The sequence below is a fragment of the Pyrus communis genome, chromosome 4, assembly GCF_963583255.1.
Source record: "Pyrus communis chromosome 4, drPyrComm1.1, whole genome shotgun sequence".
Classification (NCBI taxonomy): domain Eukaryota; kingdom Viridiplantae; phylum Streptophyta; class Magnoliopsida; order Rosales; family Rosaceae; genus Pyrus; species Pyrus communis.
Window position 1 is genome coordinate 12257408 of NC_084806.1, and position 16964 is coordinate 12274371.

At 35.6% G+C, this 16964-nt stretch overlaps 1 protein-coding gene across 1 annotated transcript; it reads left to right on the plus strand.

The window, feature by feature from the left end:
* Positions 1–4713: 4713 nt before the first annotated feature.
* Positions 4714–11561, plus strand: LOC137731635 (amine oxidase [copper-containing] alpha 2, peroxisomal-like). The gene is made up of 5 exons (XM_068470801.1): positions 4714–5579; positions 9410–9794; positions 10175–10288; positions 10505–11043; positions 11206–11561. Exons 1-5 carry the CDS (start codon positions 4798–4800, stop codon positions 11405–11407), a joined length of 2022 nt encoding a protein of 673 aa, XP_068326902.1. The 5' UTR covers positions 4714–4797; the 3' UTR covers positions 11408–11561.
* Positions 11562–16964: the final 5403 nt, after the last annotated feature.

Consider the following 16964-nt stretch of genomic DNA (forward strand, 5'->3'; position numbering starts at 1 on the left):
AGACCAAAAACTAGCTAGTTGTAGTACAATAAAACAAAAACTTGGACGGTCAATGTGATGTTTTTCCTTTATGATTCCTTATTTGCATTTTAGTTGTTTTATTCATTAGGCAATATGATTAATGAATGCAACAATTGAAAACGCAAGCAGATTGTGTTTAGCATATCTTATAATCCGTGAATAATTGCATTGCAATTTACAAATGAGTACCTAAGTATTATCATATTTACAATTCGGAAAAGCAACTTTAACATTAATTAATCCACAAATTATGAAACATGTGCCAGATCAATCAATGATATCAATCAATGACTAAAGCTATTGACTAATATCTACTTTCCGGCCAAAAGTTACTAGACAAGGATTATCTGCCCTTTCATTTTCAGTGCCCTTTCATGCTTTTCTATTTGTGTGGTCACGATTAAGCCATATAAACATTTTATATTACTATGCATTTTTGTCTTCTTATCTCTATAAAAAAATAATATAAAATGTTGACGTGGCTTAACCGTGATCACACAAAACAGGAGGGCACGGGAAGTGGGAAGGCAGACAATCATTGTCCAAAGTTATGCCACAAGTTTTCTTCAGGTCGATGATCAAACTTAAAATACAGCTAGGGACCTAGGGTCACCAATTTCATTGGTTAGATTTGCTCATCAAATAGTCAAGAAAGTTGAGGTTCCACCATAAAACCAATTGGTAATATGGAGAATAGTCCAACCTCTTATAAAGAAATGCAATGTCCATTTTCCAATCAATGTAGGACTCATTATATGAAAAGTAGTCAAACCTCTTATAAACTTATGCAAGGTCCCTTCTCCCATTAATGTGGGACTCATTCTCAACACGCCCCCTCATGTGTGGCGAAATTTCAAGCCTAACACATGGACAACACAACGGGATGACGTGGAGCGCGTTTGGCTTCACACGTGAGACAACCTGATTTGATACCATGAAGAAAGTTGAGGTTTCACTACAAAACCAATTAACAATATAGGAATTAGCCCAACCTCTTATAAGCCCATGCAAGATCTCTTCTCTTATCAATGTGGAACTCATTCATTACAAATAGTATGCTAGGGCACATGTTGGTGTTTATATATTACTGAAAAATGAAGTTAGATCGACATTTGAATACTCGCTACGATCGGAGTATTTCATCCATTAAAAAAAAGACTGAAAGAAATACATTTAAGAATGCGACTTCACGACCTTGCAGAAATATTCAAACAAGATCGGGTGCTTCAACAACACAAAAACAAAACCCTTGGAGTATATCGAGTTAAAGATACCTCCAAAGTCCAGCATATGCTTCGATTGTCACTGTTAGAACAGGGTTGAGAATTAGACAATAAAAAGACTTTGAAACACGTTAATACTTTTATCTTAAAGTGATATTTGGTCCCACTTTAACTTGAGTTTGGTAACAAGGTTAAAGCAAATCACTTCGAGAAAGATAAATATAATGTTAATTGGCTCTTAGTTACTCTTAAGTCTTATCTAGTGCGCCTAGGACTAATTCCACTCACAACATTAGAGGTCTTACCCGCTACCTATTCAAAAGGTGAAACACCTCAATCCGGCTATTAAAAAGGACACCAAGATCGAGGCATGATGACTGACATCTGGAAAGTAACGAAATCATAACATGCATATGATGTGTAAAAAGTACGAGTAAATTATAATCAAAATCTGAAACTAAATTAAATTAGTGTGAGAGTATGTAGTGTGATGAACTCTTATTAAAATGCATACAATGTCATAGAATAGATAAAAGTGTAACAGAAAAAAGAATATTCTCATACTGGGTATGAAGAATATTTTACACTTAACAGGAAATAAATTTCCTGTATTAATTGAAGCGGATGTCAGAACCACCAGTGATCAATAGCTAGCCATATAATTCACTTACTAAGTCCTGAAGGGATGTAAAACATAGAGTGTGAGCATGCAAAAATAAGGATGTACTAAAACATTTTCTTTTCTCAAAATAGTAACCTCCTGTTATAAACGCATATAGTTTCCAAAATCATACTTTGTAAGTATGAAAACCAAAGTGAATAGTGTAAAAGCAATTATACTAAGGGTACAAATAAATCACAAGTATCTCAACAATGTACCACAATATGTTTATTAAAATGCAAAGACACAAATCTATGCAAAAAGTAGGTACATGAAGAGGTTGTGTGTAATAATTTATGCTTGAGCTAGTACTTCATAACATGAAGCCGACGATAAGCACATCACATATGAGTTCTAGATGCAAGAGCAACTAGTATTGGCTTACACCAACAATGAATCAAAAGTGAGCGTAATGGTGCAATGTGAACATACACGTAAAATTGGTCTTGAGTCAAGCAAGTACTACAGTAATAATGCAATGTAAAATAATTCATAATAATATTCTCCATACTGGGTTTGTCGTCATGTCAATCTCCATTTTCGTCAAATAGGCCATGTAAACCATTTCTTAGTTGCCTTCAATTCGCCTTTTGGTGAAAATATTTATTGTTTTGATCACCTAAATGTAATCAATTCTCTCGGGATCGTTACCTCCAAAAGGCTTCCTCTTGAGCAAGTAAATAGTGGAGTTGCTTCTATAATTCTTTCCATCGGGCAATGGTGGTATCGTTGAAAGGCTGGCCAAAGAGACTATTCAACTTATCCTCACTTGCTACAATATTGGCAGGGAGTCTTCGATGTCCACGGTTCACCCAATTGATCAATTGAACTCGAGTGGCCTTTATTTTTTCCGTAACTAGAAACATCAGCGAGCCTTCAAATTTAGCAGCTCACCCCAATTTTACAGCCTTTGTACATCCTTCCCTTGCTGTCTAAGCTTCCTCATAACAGAAAGATTTTTTGTACTTTAATATGCACTTTGCCTCCCAATCACGTAACAGCGGGATATGATCTGAGGAGTTTGGCTTGAGATGAAAAACTGAAGCATTTGGAAATAAATTTATCCACTCCTGGTTGACAAGAACCCGATTAAGTCTAACCCTTATGCCTCATCCACGTGTTGTTTCCCATGTAAACTTGTTTCCTTTATACCCTAAATCAATCAATTGACACACATTCATTGCATTGCAGAAACCCTGCATTTGTCGCTCATTACGCAGGTCTCCCCCTTCTTGCTTGTTGGCTTTTAGAATTTCATTTAAAATCCCCTAAACAACACCACGGCAAGTTTGCATTTGCCTTGAGTTGTTCGAGCAAAGTCCATGACTTGTGTCTTTTCGCTTCCTTAGGATATTCATAAAAACAAGTAATCCTTCAATGTCTTGCATCCCTCAAACCACCAACCTCCAAATTGATATGGTTAGAAGAATAGGTTTGTAAGGACATGCTAACCTCATTTTTCCACATCACACAGAGTCTTCCAAACCTTCCTCTACTCGAGACCGTAAAAAGAAAATCATATTGCAGCTGTATTTTCAACCTCTCCATGTATTGAACTGAGCTTTTCATTTCGCATAGGAAAAGCACAGTGGGAACTTTAGTGAGAACAAATATCTTCAGAGAATGAATTGTCTGGAGGTTCCTAAGCCCTCGACAATTCCAACTAATGAAACTCATTGTTGTTGGCAGAGCCGATACTCGTCAGCCTTCACTGTTGTTGAATTTTCTGAAGCGTGAAAACATGTATGCCTCTTCGGCTCCGGTCTATCCCAACCTCCTTCGTTGTCTCAAAGCCTTCTCTTCCCCAATTCCAGTCCCAAACTTTGTCGTTAATGGTCCTCTTCCTTTGGTTAAATGACTTACCAAAGCCGGATTTTCAACTTTGGCATCCCATAGCAGAGAGTTTCTTGCACGCCAAATCGAATGAATGAGTATTAGGAATAAAGCCAGCTGACTAGTAGGAAGGGAAGAAACACACGAAGACGCCCAATCACACACAGAGGAATGCACCAGAGGCCTTGGACCCAAATTCAAATGGAAGGAGAAATATACCGCTTGGGCAAATGGGCAATCACTAAACACATGTAGTGCCGACTCAAAAGACAAGCTACAAGGAATACAAATATTGTCCACCGCCATCTCTTTTTTCTCCAAATTAGCGCGAGTAGGTAGAATGTTGAGGCAAACCCTCCAAATTCACATTTTCACCCTAGCTACCAGGGAGATTATCTTTCCATCGTAATTCTAGCTAGCTCAGTTTTTCAAAATATATAATGTTCTTAAAAAGTGGGAATTCAGAACTTAATGTGGTGAGAATTCAAGACTAAAGTAAACAATTTTACATCTTGAAATCTTCCAAAAATTTCCAATAAAGATGACACTAGAGTTTCTTCAGTTTACATCCTTGCACTGAAGTGGAACCAATCGATTGCAATTAGTCATTTAACGAGAAATTAAGATGTCTTATTCATAATTAAACAATTATTTTTTTACTTGTAAGACATTAAATCCATGGACTATAAACAAGAGAGACCACATTGTTTGACCATATTCATGTACCCGTAAAATGACAATTGACACATGTAACCAACATTTGATGAGATAAATTTATTAATAGAATGATTTTCATACACTTTTTCTTTCTAGTCATTGGTTTGAATAAGACAAATAGATTAATGGTCAAGATTAAATATAAGTGGGTACTAATATGCTAAAAAAGGTGTGCGTTTATCATTTCTTACTTATTAATTGACATGTACATATTATTTGTCACATCATATAATTGTTAAAAAAATGTGATACCACTAGCAATTTCCTTTTAAAATATGACCAGAAACGGACTATTTATGGAGGCTTGATACGTTCGCTTATTTGATATGCACAAGGAAAGCCATGGCGGCTTCAACTATGAAACTAACGCTCTTCTTACTCCCTTTGTTCTTCACCTTCTCCCTAATAATCTCAAGCCACCACCCACTAGATCCCTTAACCCCATCTGAATTCAAAAAGGTCCGAACCATAGTGAAAAAATCATACCCATCTGGCCTCAAACACAACCTAACCTTTCAATACATAGGTTTAGACGAGCCAGACAAACCAGTCCTCCAATCATGGCTTTCATCAAAAACCAAATCAAATCCCCCTCCTCGACGAGCCTTTGTCATCGCACGCCTCCACAAAGAAACCCACGAGCTCGTGGTCGATTTATCCAATCGTTACATAATTTCCGATAAAGTTTACGGTGGAAATGATGGTTACCCTATGCTCACCAACGACGAACAAACAGCGGCAAGTGCACTTCCGTTTTCCTATCAACCATTTCTCGATTCGGTTAAGAAGAGGGAGCTTAACTTGTCCGACGTTGTTTGTGCCACGTTTACAGTTGGGTGGTTTGGGGAGAAGCATAGTAGAAGAGCTATCAAAATTCTGTCTTTTTATAAAGAGGGCACGGCTAATCTGTACATGAGGCCCTTGGAGGGAGTATCTTTGTTGGTTGATCTTGATGAAATGAAAATAGTGGAGTATTATGACAGGTCTAGGCTTCCGATGCCGAAGGCTGAAGGAACGGAGTATCGGCTGTCAAAGCAGAAGCCGCCATTCGGTCCGCCGCTGAATGGTTTCGTTATCGAGCAACCGAACGGACCCGGGTTCAAAATCGACGGGCACAAAATAAGGTTAGCTTTACGTGAATTTACTTTAAGAGAAATGTGTGATCACAAGAAATTTCGCACAGAGGTTGATTATCTTCATTTCAACAAACCATTTTTAAGTTTAACAGTTCCTCTTAATTCTGTTAGTACTTGTTCAATTCAGACTTGTGGCTGTAAAGAAACCCCAACTTATAAAGACGCAAAAAAGGTATATAAAAGAGAAAAACCTTGCATAAATTATTTTCATAAAAATAAAATAAAACACCCCAACTTATGATAATGAAGGTGGACCGGAAAATGAATATGAAAAATTAGTATTCGGTCTCTAGTATTTAATGTTCATTGATTAAGACCTTATTAGTTTTTAGATTTTGATCAAAGTTCCGATCATTAATATATTAATGAATTACATGTAAGTTACATAATTTTTATAATAAAAATTAGTAATTGATTTAGAGTTTTAAAACTCACACCCTTATTAAACTACTAATTAATTTTCAATTCAAACATTTCTAAAATATAAAAAATAAAATTAGAGTAAGATTGTACCCATTAAATTTATATAAAAAAAATTGATTTGTACCCATATTTAAATATACCAATTTGTTATATGAAAAATGTACCTCTTTTTAATATAAAATGTACCCATTTTTTTTATTTATATAAAATGCATTTAATATTTTCTCTAATCCATTTGTGAACTTATATAGGTACATTCTATTTCGTTGATTTGAGAATGTTTCTATGTCAAGTTTAATAAAAGAAATTTAATAATGTTATTAAGCCTAATATCTCTTTCTTTCTATTTTTTTTTTTTTTTGAAAAATGTACCAATGATTTGGTACAATAATTTTTTAGTTAGTTTTTATGAACGTACCCATGTGTATATACACACACAAAATATATTGGAAAGTATAATTTATTTTTAATCCCATAAATTATGAGGTTTTATTTTAAATCTCATTAATATAAATAACTACAAATTTCATTTTTAAGTTAAAAATATAATAATCTACATAGAAATACATTATTACATTAATATTAGGAATTTTGATAAAATACTAAAGACCACGAAGATTTGAATCAAAGAAAATTGGTAATTAAGGACCACATTCAAAGTGCCCCAAATGAGTATGGGCCAGTTAGCCTCAATTAATTAAGTGTTGGGTTTGCTTTTAGAAAACTGACAAAAAGAACAATCTCTCTGGACAATGTAGTAGCGACATGTCACTTGAAATAAACAATGACTCTAAGAATTTATTTGAAAGTATTTTTAAAATAACTAAAAGTGTTTTTAAATAAAATATTTTTGGGTTCTAAAACTTTGCTAAATGCACTTCAAGTGTTTTTGCAATATTCACTTGCATTTTTGTTAATTGATACAAAAAAAATTTCATTAAAAACACTTTCAATCATTTTAAAATCATTATTCTTGACTTTAGTTGACTAGTTGGTTTGTCCCCCAGAATTTTCATATGACAACAAACTTGAACGATAAATATTCCACAAATTAGGCGTAGAATTGTAATTAGACATTACAAATTAAAATTTGCAACCTTGAGTCTTGACTATGTAATCACAAGACAAATGCCGGCAATGACTTGGCTAATGTACAATAGTGGAGCCATGAATTATTTGGTGGGTGGGCTAAACTAAAATTATTACGAGGAGATCAAATGGTTAAATTTTTTTATTACTTACATAAAGTTACACAATAACAAGCCTGAAAGTAATAATTTAAAGTAAGAAATTTCACTATGAATAAAGCAAGTTTCAACTAGATTTAACAAAGAAAACATTTGAAGTTGCAACTTATTGTAGAAAGATACATACATCATCAATCTTGTCATAACAATTTAACAAATAAATGAAAAAGTACCTATTCAAGTTAATGGAATTGAAATCCTTTGTTATTTCTTCTGAATCAATCTTTTCGGCAAGCTCTTTTTCAATGTACACAACCATTGAATCTACTAAAAATTCATTCTCTATCTTGTTGCGAAGTCTTGTTTTAAAGTACCATTGTACGAACTCTAAAAACTCTTAAAATTAAAGTAATAAACAAATAAAATCATCAAGACATAAGAATAAAATGGTCAGAAACTTACCTATTGATGAGAAAAATTAATAAACTTTCTCATCGGGACAAAGGCTTTCTGAAAAGTGAAAAATCGTCAATGTTGTACCCCAAAAGTCAAAAAATAAAAAATAAACTACTCATATGAAACCTAAAATAATAAAATATTAAATCTATTTTTTAAAATCGGATGACTACTCCTAGGAAATCTAAACTAATCACTATAGACTACTTCCTATAAACTAATAAAATAAAAAGACTTATTGAGACGTGTGTGTCATCGTGTGTAGTATTTAAAATATAATAATAATAAATTTTGATATTGATTAAAGTAAATAATTTATGTAATATTTATTAACTCTTACTTTTTCTATAAGTAATCCTATTTTGCAAAACTTTTACTTATTGGATGGATTATAACAATTAAAAATAATATAATAGTCTAAATTATCAGTATTTTTAACCTTAAATGACTAAAATTCTCCCTATGCTAGAGCCCACCCTTAACTGTTACTGCCTCCGCCTTTGCTAATGTATACGTGTATTGTACATCTTTGTCAACTGGTGAGTCCTTGTCCATAATGGACTTAAAGATTGAAGCTCATTGTCTTGTTATGGTGCCGCATGGTATTGAATTGTTGATTTTAAAATATGGAATTATTGACTCGAAAATAAGGAAAACGATGGATCCATCTGGACCACTATGGTTATATATTAATGAATAATATTAGGGAGATTAAATTTTTTAAACCAAATTTATAAATTAAATGATGTGGTTGGAGATGATTGAATTATTAATTAAGTATCGATTAACGTGCTTGTTCTTATTTGTGACACATCATTTAGTTTGTAAGTTGATTTAAAAAAGTTAATCTTCCTAATATTACTCTATATTAATGCATAAAGATGGGACATGGAACCTCTCTGGATCCATGCATCCTAATCCTAGGGATCCACCAATCCGGGCCATTGAAATTTGATCAAACGGCTAAAGTTATTATAATTTTTAAAATGAACCCCTGTTTATAGCCGTTGGATCAAAATTAAATGACCTAAATTGGTAGATCCCTAAGATTAGGATGCATAGATCCGGAGAGGATGCATGTCCTAAAGATGAATCCATCTGGACCACTATGAATCCATCTGGACCATTATGGTGCCGCTAGGTTAAGCCGCTAGGTTAAGCTTTACCAGTGCTTGATTTTTCCCCCTTCCTACGCAAGGCTTAAAATTTAGAAATTGGAGTATTGATCTGAACTTGACCCAACTGAAATTTTGGTTCATAATTTAAAATTTTATAAGTATTTGTCTCTAAATTTGTCACAATGTGGAGTTTTAGTTCTTTTGCATAACACTGTTCAAATTTTTGTCTGAAATAAAGGATTACAAGGGGAAAAAAAAAAAAAAAAGAGATGAAAATTTTAACTGAGTTATAAAAAAAAAACAAATCATTGATCTATATTGTGACAAGCTTAGAGGCCATGACTCAAAAATTTTTAGTTTATACACCAAACTCTAATTGAATCAAAATTCAAAAGCCAATACTCTATTTTTCTCATCAGAATGTGATCGCGACAGCCAACACTAACAATAATTTTTTCGTATTTTAAAACAAAAAACAAAGAACATGGAGGTGGAGACTATACTATTAATTTTTAGTTTTGGAGCCAAAATTCATGTTGGTTTAAGGCTTAGCTTTAACTTACCTTCTATTCATTATGTTGTTTGTCTACAATCACTCATTATTTTCTGATTTATAAGTCCAATATTCATTCAGCTGGGCTAATTGGGATTTCCATTTGGGATTTGATGTTCGAGCTGGTCCAATAATTTCGTTGGCATCAATCTACGATCTAGAAAAGGCTACATATCGTCAAGTATTATACAGAGCGTTCGTATCCGAGCTTTTTGTGCCGTACATGGACCCAACTGAAGAATGGTACTACAAGACCTTCTTTGATGCCGGTGAATATGGTTTTGGTCAACTGGCTATGCCACTTGAGCCCTTGACTGATTGCCCTGCCAATGCTGAGTTCTTGGATGCATACTACGCTGGGGAGGATGGCACTCCTGTTAAAATATCTAATGCTTTTTGCATATTTGAGCAACAGTCTGGAAGTGTCATGTGGCGTCACACTGAATATTCAATTCATGGAGAACTGGTAGGGCATCAAATTGATTTTTAACTTCAATTTGAACAAGTCCTTTCTTGTATTTCTTATAGTTGTTCATTTATTATGGTTGATTGTTAATTAAACATATCAATTGTCGCGTTACGTCATGCTATTAGCCGATGCAACATGCATGGTTTGAATGTGTGGTCCATTCTAGCATTTTCTTAACATGTGGAGAAAAAAATTGAGTCAAAACTTTTCCTACCACGTTGCAGGTTGGGTGACACACACTATCTAGTTAAAATATAATATTTGTTAAAAGTTCTTAGTTCTGATTCAAATTATATTACACATTTTATGCCTGAATTTTCAACCGACGTTGTTTGCCACTGTGTTGTATTCTAACATGACAGATCTTGGTCTTACAGATAACGGAGGTTAGGCCAGAACTGAGCTTGATAGTGAGGATGGTCGCAACTGTTGGCAACTACGATTACATACTCGACTGGGAATTTAAGCCAAGCGGCTCCATCAAAATTGGGGTATGATAATTGATAAAGATGGATAGTATTTTAATTTGTTTGCCATCGATCGGCATAAGATTATACATAAGAAAGGGACCTGACACGAGCGTTCTAAAAATGTGACCATGCATTCATTTTTTATAATAATTCAGAGAAAAAGTAGACATGGAGGAGTGAATAAATTGTCATTAGGTGTTTCTGCGTTGCAGCTAAACCATTTTCTTTTTCAAACAGGTAGGCTTAACAGGAATACTAGAAGTGAAGGCTGCAGATTACACTCACACTAGTCAAATAAAGGAGGATGCTTATGGTACATTGCTAGCAGATTATACAATTGGGGTGTACCACGACCATTTCTTGACCTATTACCTTGATCTTGATGTGGATGGTGAAGCCAACTCCTTTGTCAAAAACAATTTGGTGACCAAAAGAGTGACAGACAAGAACTCACCTAGAAAGAGCTATTGGACAGTTGAAAGTGAGACAGCTAAAACCGAATCGGATGCAAAAATTCAGTTGGGTTTGAAGGCATCGGAGCTGGTTGTGGTAAACCCTAACAAGAAGACCAAACCTGGAAACAGCATCGGTTATCGTCTAATTCCAGGGTCAATATCAAAAGCACTTTTAAGCGACGATGATTACCCACAAATCCGAGGTGCATTTACCAATTACAATGTATGGGTCACACCTTATAACAAGTTTGAAAAATGGGCTGGAGGACTATATGCTGATCGGAGCCATGGAGAAGAAACACTGGCTACTTGGAGCCTCAGGTATATTTAAACAATTAATATTATTTAATTATAGACACTGTTAAGGAGAACAAAATTTTAAATCAAATTCGCAAACCAAATGATGTGTATATTTGAGTGTAACAATTTTAGACGTATGTTTGTGTACATTTCTTTTGTTCTAAATTATGTGAAAATGTGCAGGAACCGAAAGATTGAAAATAAGGACATAGTGTTATGGTACACCGTGGGGTTTCATCATGTTCCTTGCCAAGAAGATTTTCCAATTATGCCAACATTAAGCGGTGGATTTGAGCTTCGGCCTACAAATTTCTTTGAGAGCAATCCTGTGCTTAAAACGAAACCTCCAAGTTCTAAGCATGTTAACTCCACAAAACAACCCTAATTTCAGTAGTTTTCGTTTTCTTTTTCCCCTACTAAGACTTTTGTAATATGTCAGTACCCAATAAAGATGTTAAATTTACTGTAATTTACCCCTTTTTTATGTTGTATAACTAAGGGAAATCTTATTTTATATATCCTCAAGTGGATTCATGATCTTTTGTTTGGATAGCTTCCAGAAAGTCAAACAATACAAGGACAATAGATTCAAAGCATATAACTATTGAGAATGGTAAAAAGAGATGGGCTTCAAAACTTGCGTGTCACTAGCATGCAGCTTATAGAGAAATGGTTGATCAGACCCTATATAATTTGCATCTAATTTCGTACCCTATATTCAAGGAAAAGTCCTTGTTCTCGAGTGTGAATCGTATTCTAATTATGGAATTAGAAACTTCTATAATTGAGATGCCATAAAACAGTAAGAGTAAAATTCATTATCATAATAAAAGTCTAAAACCCATAATAGACTCAGTAAAAATAAACCCTTGCTCGATAAAATACGATTCGTGGCGCAAAAGGTATTTGTGCAATGAAATTTTAATACTCGTTGCGCAAAGTATATAAAGAAATAAATAGAATAAAAATTTTGCACAACAAAAGCTATATATTTCATCTCGCAGAGTCAATGTATTTTCTTTTTTATATTTTAAATTGTAAAAGGAAATTATTTTTTACACACCCCGACTGAAATCGAGGCATGCTAGCTGTCATCCGAAGGTGACGTAACCAAAGTGTGAATGATGTAAAAATGTGAATAGATTAAAATCGAAACTAAAACTTAGTTAAACTACTAAAGTGATTGCGCAGTAGTGAGTAGAACCCATCGAATACAAATGTTCAGAGCATAGATGACAAATAGTGCAGTCGAAACTAAAAAAGTACTTAATACACAATGCGATAAGTTCCTACGTTTAAATAGAAATATGTTAGAGTCGCCACTAATCCTCGCATGCCACAGAGTAGGTTAGCTATCTAGGACCTGGAGGGGCAAAAACAGAAGGGTGAGTGGGCACAAAAATAAGGATTTATAAAATCCATTTATTTTCTGAACATACTAATCCCTCGATGTAAAACATGTATAGTTTCCAGAAAATCATACTACGTATAGGTGTGAAATCAAATGCAAAGCAATAGTAAATCCAGAAGCATGCCACATCACAATCTCAATAGCAATATAAATATATCATGTGCTCAACAATCTATACTAGCAAGCAAGTCGGAGTTGCCTAATGTGACCTGTATGACTGCACCTATTGTTCATCAATCTATGCTAGTACACGAGTCGGAGTTGCCTAACACGACATGTACGACAGAAATAAGTGTAATAATATACGCTCTAGTGTTACAATCACATGAAGACTAGCGCTATTCGCTGTCACATACGAGTTAGAATTGTCTATTGCAATTTGTACGACAGGACTAGCACCTACTTGGATCCAAGGCGAGCGTGCGATGCTAACGTGAAAAACACGTGAAAGACTAGCATGGCCCTGGGCTGAGCACTCACACCTGGGTGTAACAATGATGAGCAGATTATATGAATGTAAGCATGTCATAATGATTCAACAACCTCAAACAACATAATAACCTTACCTAGACCTACTTGCACTTCCCGTAATTATTTTAGCATTTCACAACAGTACAATATTTACGAGTAGGTAAAATGCATATGAATATGCCATGACAATATATAAATCACAACCACATAATAGCATTTTTAAAATTAATAAAACATGGCATAAAATGCATAAATCAATTTAAAAGCATTTGTGGATACTATAAAGTGTGTAGATACACACACACACACACACACAAACAAAAATGCCCACTCACTGATATGTCGATGGATCGTAGCCCCCTAGTCTCGCTTGTCATCGTACATTCTAGGGGTAAGTCTCCCCTATATGTGAAACAACTAATACTAATTATTTAATAAAGACATACACTAAAAGCTAGGAATAACTCCCCATAGTTTGCTCAAATGGAAGGTTTAAATATATGAAAATGTTTTACTTGAAGTCGTTGACCCACACGTGTCAACCACTTGTCGGCCGGAGGCCGGACACGCCCTCACGCACCACTTAACCCACAGCCACGTGTCTGACAGAACCCTAATGGACGTTAGGAATATTCCGTTAAATAGTAACGGCGGTACCTGATGCTGTTAGAATATTCTGTCAAGTCTGACGAAATATTCGTCGTCTTTTCTGGTGGGTTGCCGTCATCCGTTGTCGTCGGCTGCAGTCTGATTTCGTCGGAAACTGGGGATTTTTCGCCGGTTTTGTAGAAAATTTTCAAACCTTTATAACTTCTTCATTTCTCAACCATTTTCCATGAAAATTATATGGATTTGAAGCTTGTGACAAGGAGAACATTATTTTACCTCTTAGAAGTCTAAAAGGTAGACGGAAGAGGACTGAAAAAGCCTCAAAAGCTTTTGGCTATAAGCTCGACTCTTCGAAAACGTGTGTTCTCGTGTCAACTTCACTCCAAAGTTAGTCTAGGAACTCCAGAGAGTTGGCTAGATGCTTCCACAACCTTCAAAACATCGAAACTCGACCGGGATCACGTCGGTACAAACTTGTCCGAGTCGAAGGTTTCGAGTTGCTCTGCATTGACCATTCAAAACTCAACCAACTCGTGATTGGTTAGTACGGTTGTGATCGCGGTGACGAGAGGAACATGATGGTAGTGTTTTTAGGTTCGATTTGTGAAGACTTGGTGTTAGAGAGTACGGGTTAGAGAGAGAGAGAAAGAGATGAGAGAGAGTGTGATGTGTTTTCTGATTGGCTGAACAGAGAGAGATGATAACTGATTGGGTGAAAGAAAGTGGGAAGCAAAATAATTGGTGGTGAGGGATTTGAGGGCACGGGTTAGATTTTTAAAAGGAAAAGGGGATAAGATTTTCAGATTCTACACAGTAAAAATATGCAAGAAAATTTGTCTCCCTATCAAGAACAATGTTCCCAACACTAATAGATTAGCAAACACACGTGTACAACTCTACCCGTTGTTAACGTACTTTACTTGCGCGCAACTTTTTCTTTGCAGATCTGATTCGGGTCCAACTCGCACTCACGTGTTTGTAACAATGAGTATTAGTTAATTATAATAGCAGGAAAAATAATTTAAAGCCGCATAATCACATCCACGTCACTTTGCCAACAAGGGCATAAATGTCAATTTACACACTTAGGGAGATATTACATAGAAAATTAGGGACAGGTCGTCACAACCTAGCCCCTTAAGAAAATTTTGTCCCTAAAATTTCAACAATGCTGAAAATCAATCAAAGAAAAACACGTGGATACAAATCTTGCATTCGCTCTTCTGTCTCCCAAGTAGTTTCCTCAATTGAGTGGTTCTTCCACAAGACTTTCATCATACGAACGGTCTTATTCCTGAGAACTTTATCCTTCCAATCAAGAATCGTCACTGGGACCTTGTCATAAGTCAAATCCGAATTAATCTCTAACAGTTGAGGAGGAATCACATATAACAGATCAAAGACGTATCTCCGTAGCATCGACACGTGGAATACATTATCTACCCTCGACAACTCTGGAGGTAGATCAAGTCGATAAGCAACTTCACCAACTTGCTCAATGATTTGATACGGTCCGATATAACGAGGGCTTAACTTCATTTTCTTTCCGAATCTCACCATGCCCTTCCATGGTAATAGCTTTAAGAATACCCAATCACCAACCTTGTAAACTCTGTCAGTCAAATGTCTGTCGACAATACTCTTTTGCCGATCCTAGGCTACTTTCATGTTAGCCTTTATCACCTGAATATTATGTATCGTCTCATTCACTAGCTCAAGGCCCACCAAAAATTCTTCACCTACCTCGAACCAACACAATGAGGTATGACATGGTTTCCCATACAACGCTTCAAATGGTGACATACCAATGTTGGAATGGAAGCTATTGTTTTAGGCAAATTCTATCAACGACAAGTGCTTATGCCATGTGTCTCCGAACTGCAGAACTGATGATCTCAACATATCTTCAAGTGTCTGGATAATTCTCTTTAATTGCCCATTAGTTTGAGGATGATAGGCGGTGCTGTAGAGTAACCTCGATCCTAAAATTTTTTGGAAAGCAACCCAGAACTTCAAAGTAAGTCTGGGGTCCCAATCAGAAATGATACTAACTGGAAAATCATGATACTTGACAATTTCAGAGATGAAAAGTTAGCCAACCAACTCAACGAGTAGTTCTCACGAAAAGCTAGAAAGTGTGCTGACTTGGTAAGCCGATCTACAATCACCCAGATACCGTTATAACCATTTCGCGTACGAGACAACTTGTACATGAAATCTATTGTGAAAATTTTCCATTTCCACTGGTGTATCAGGAGTAGCTGTAGTAACCCAAATAGTTTCTTCCTTTCCGATTTGACCTGTTGGCAGATTAAAAACAACGACTTACATACTCTACAATTTCTCTTTTCATTCCAGGCCAATAATAGAAAGGTTGGATGGTATGATACATTTTGGTACTCTCTGGATGTATCGCATAAGCTGAAATATGCGCTTCATCCAATATTTCTTTCTTCAGTTCTTCCACATTTGGTAATACATCCAATCGTCTTGCATCATCATACCAACAGGCCTTCAAATCCTTAGATCTCCCATTTTTCCGTCCAACACTACTTGTTTTAATTCCTGGGATTTTGAATCGTTCATCTGGGCCTCGAGAACACGATCTAACAAAACTAGTCTGACTTGAAAGCTGGCAAGTAGGCATTCCTAGTCATTCACTTCTAAAGTGGCTCCAGTAAATATTAGATTAGTAAGGAAAGGAACACGACATGCATAAAGAGCATTAAGTTGGCCATGAGATTTCCTGTTGAGGGCATCAGCTACAATATTTGCATGACCAGGATGATACTCGATAGTGCAGTCATAGTCACTGATCAATTATATCCATCTCCGTTGTCGGAGATTAAGCTCTTTCTAAGTGAAGAAATACTTGAGGCTCTTGTGGTCAGTGAAGACTCAACACTGTTCCCCATAAAGATAATGTCGCCAAATTTTCAAAGCGAAAACGATAGCTGCCAACTTGAGATCATAAGTATGATAGTTGATCTCATGGGGCTTTAACTGTCATGAAGCATATACAATCACCCTTCTATGTTGCATCAATACATAGCCTAGATCATTCAGAGAGATGTCACTATAGATCTCAAAATTCCCATTGTCATAGGGAAATGCCAGGATAGGTGCATGAGTGAGACAGTACTTTAACTGTTGGAAACTTCGTTCACAATCATCACTTCACTCAAAATTAACTCATTTCCTAATCAATCTTGTTAGAGGTAGGGCTATGGCTAAGAAATCGTTCACAAAGTGTTAATAATAGCTCGCAAGACCAAGAAAACTCCAAACTTCAGTGACAGTCCGAAGTTGCTCCCAGTTTTCCACTGTTGCCACTTTCTGGGGATCCATAAGAACACTTTAAGCTGATATCACGTATCGTAAGAATGACACTTGATCCAGCCAGAACTGGCACTTACTGAATTTGCCGTACAACTTATTCTTCCTTAACTTC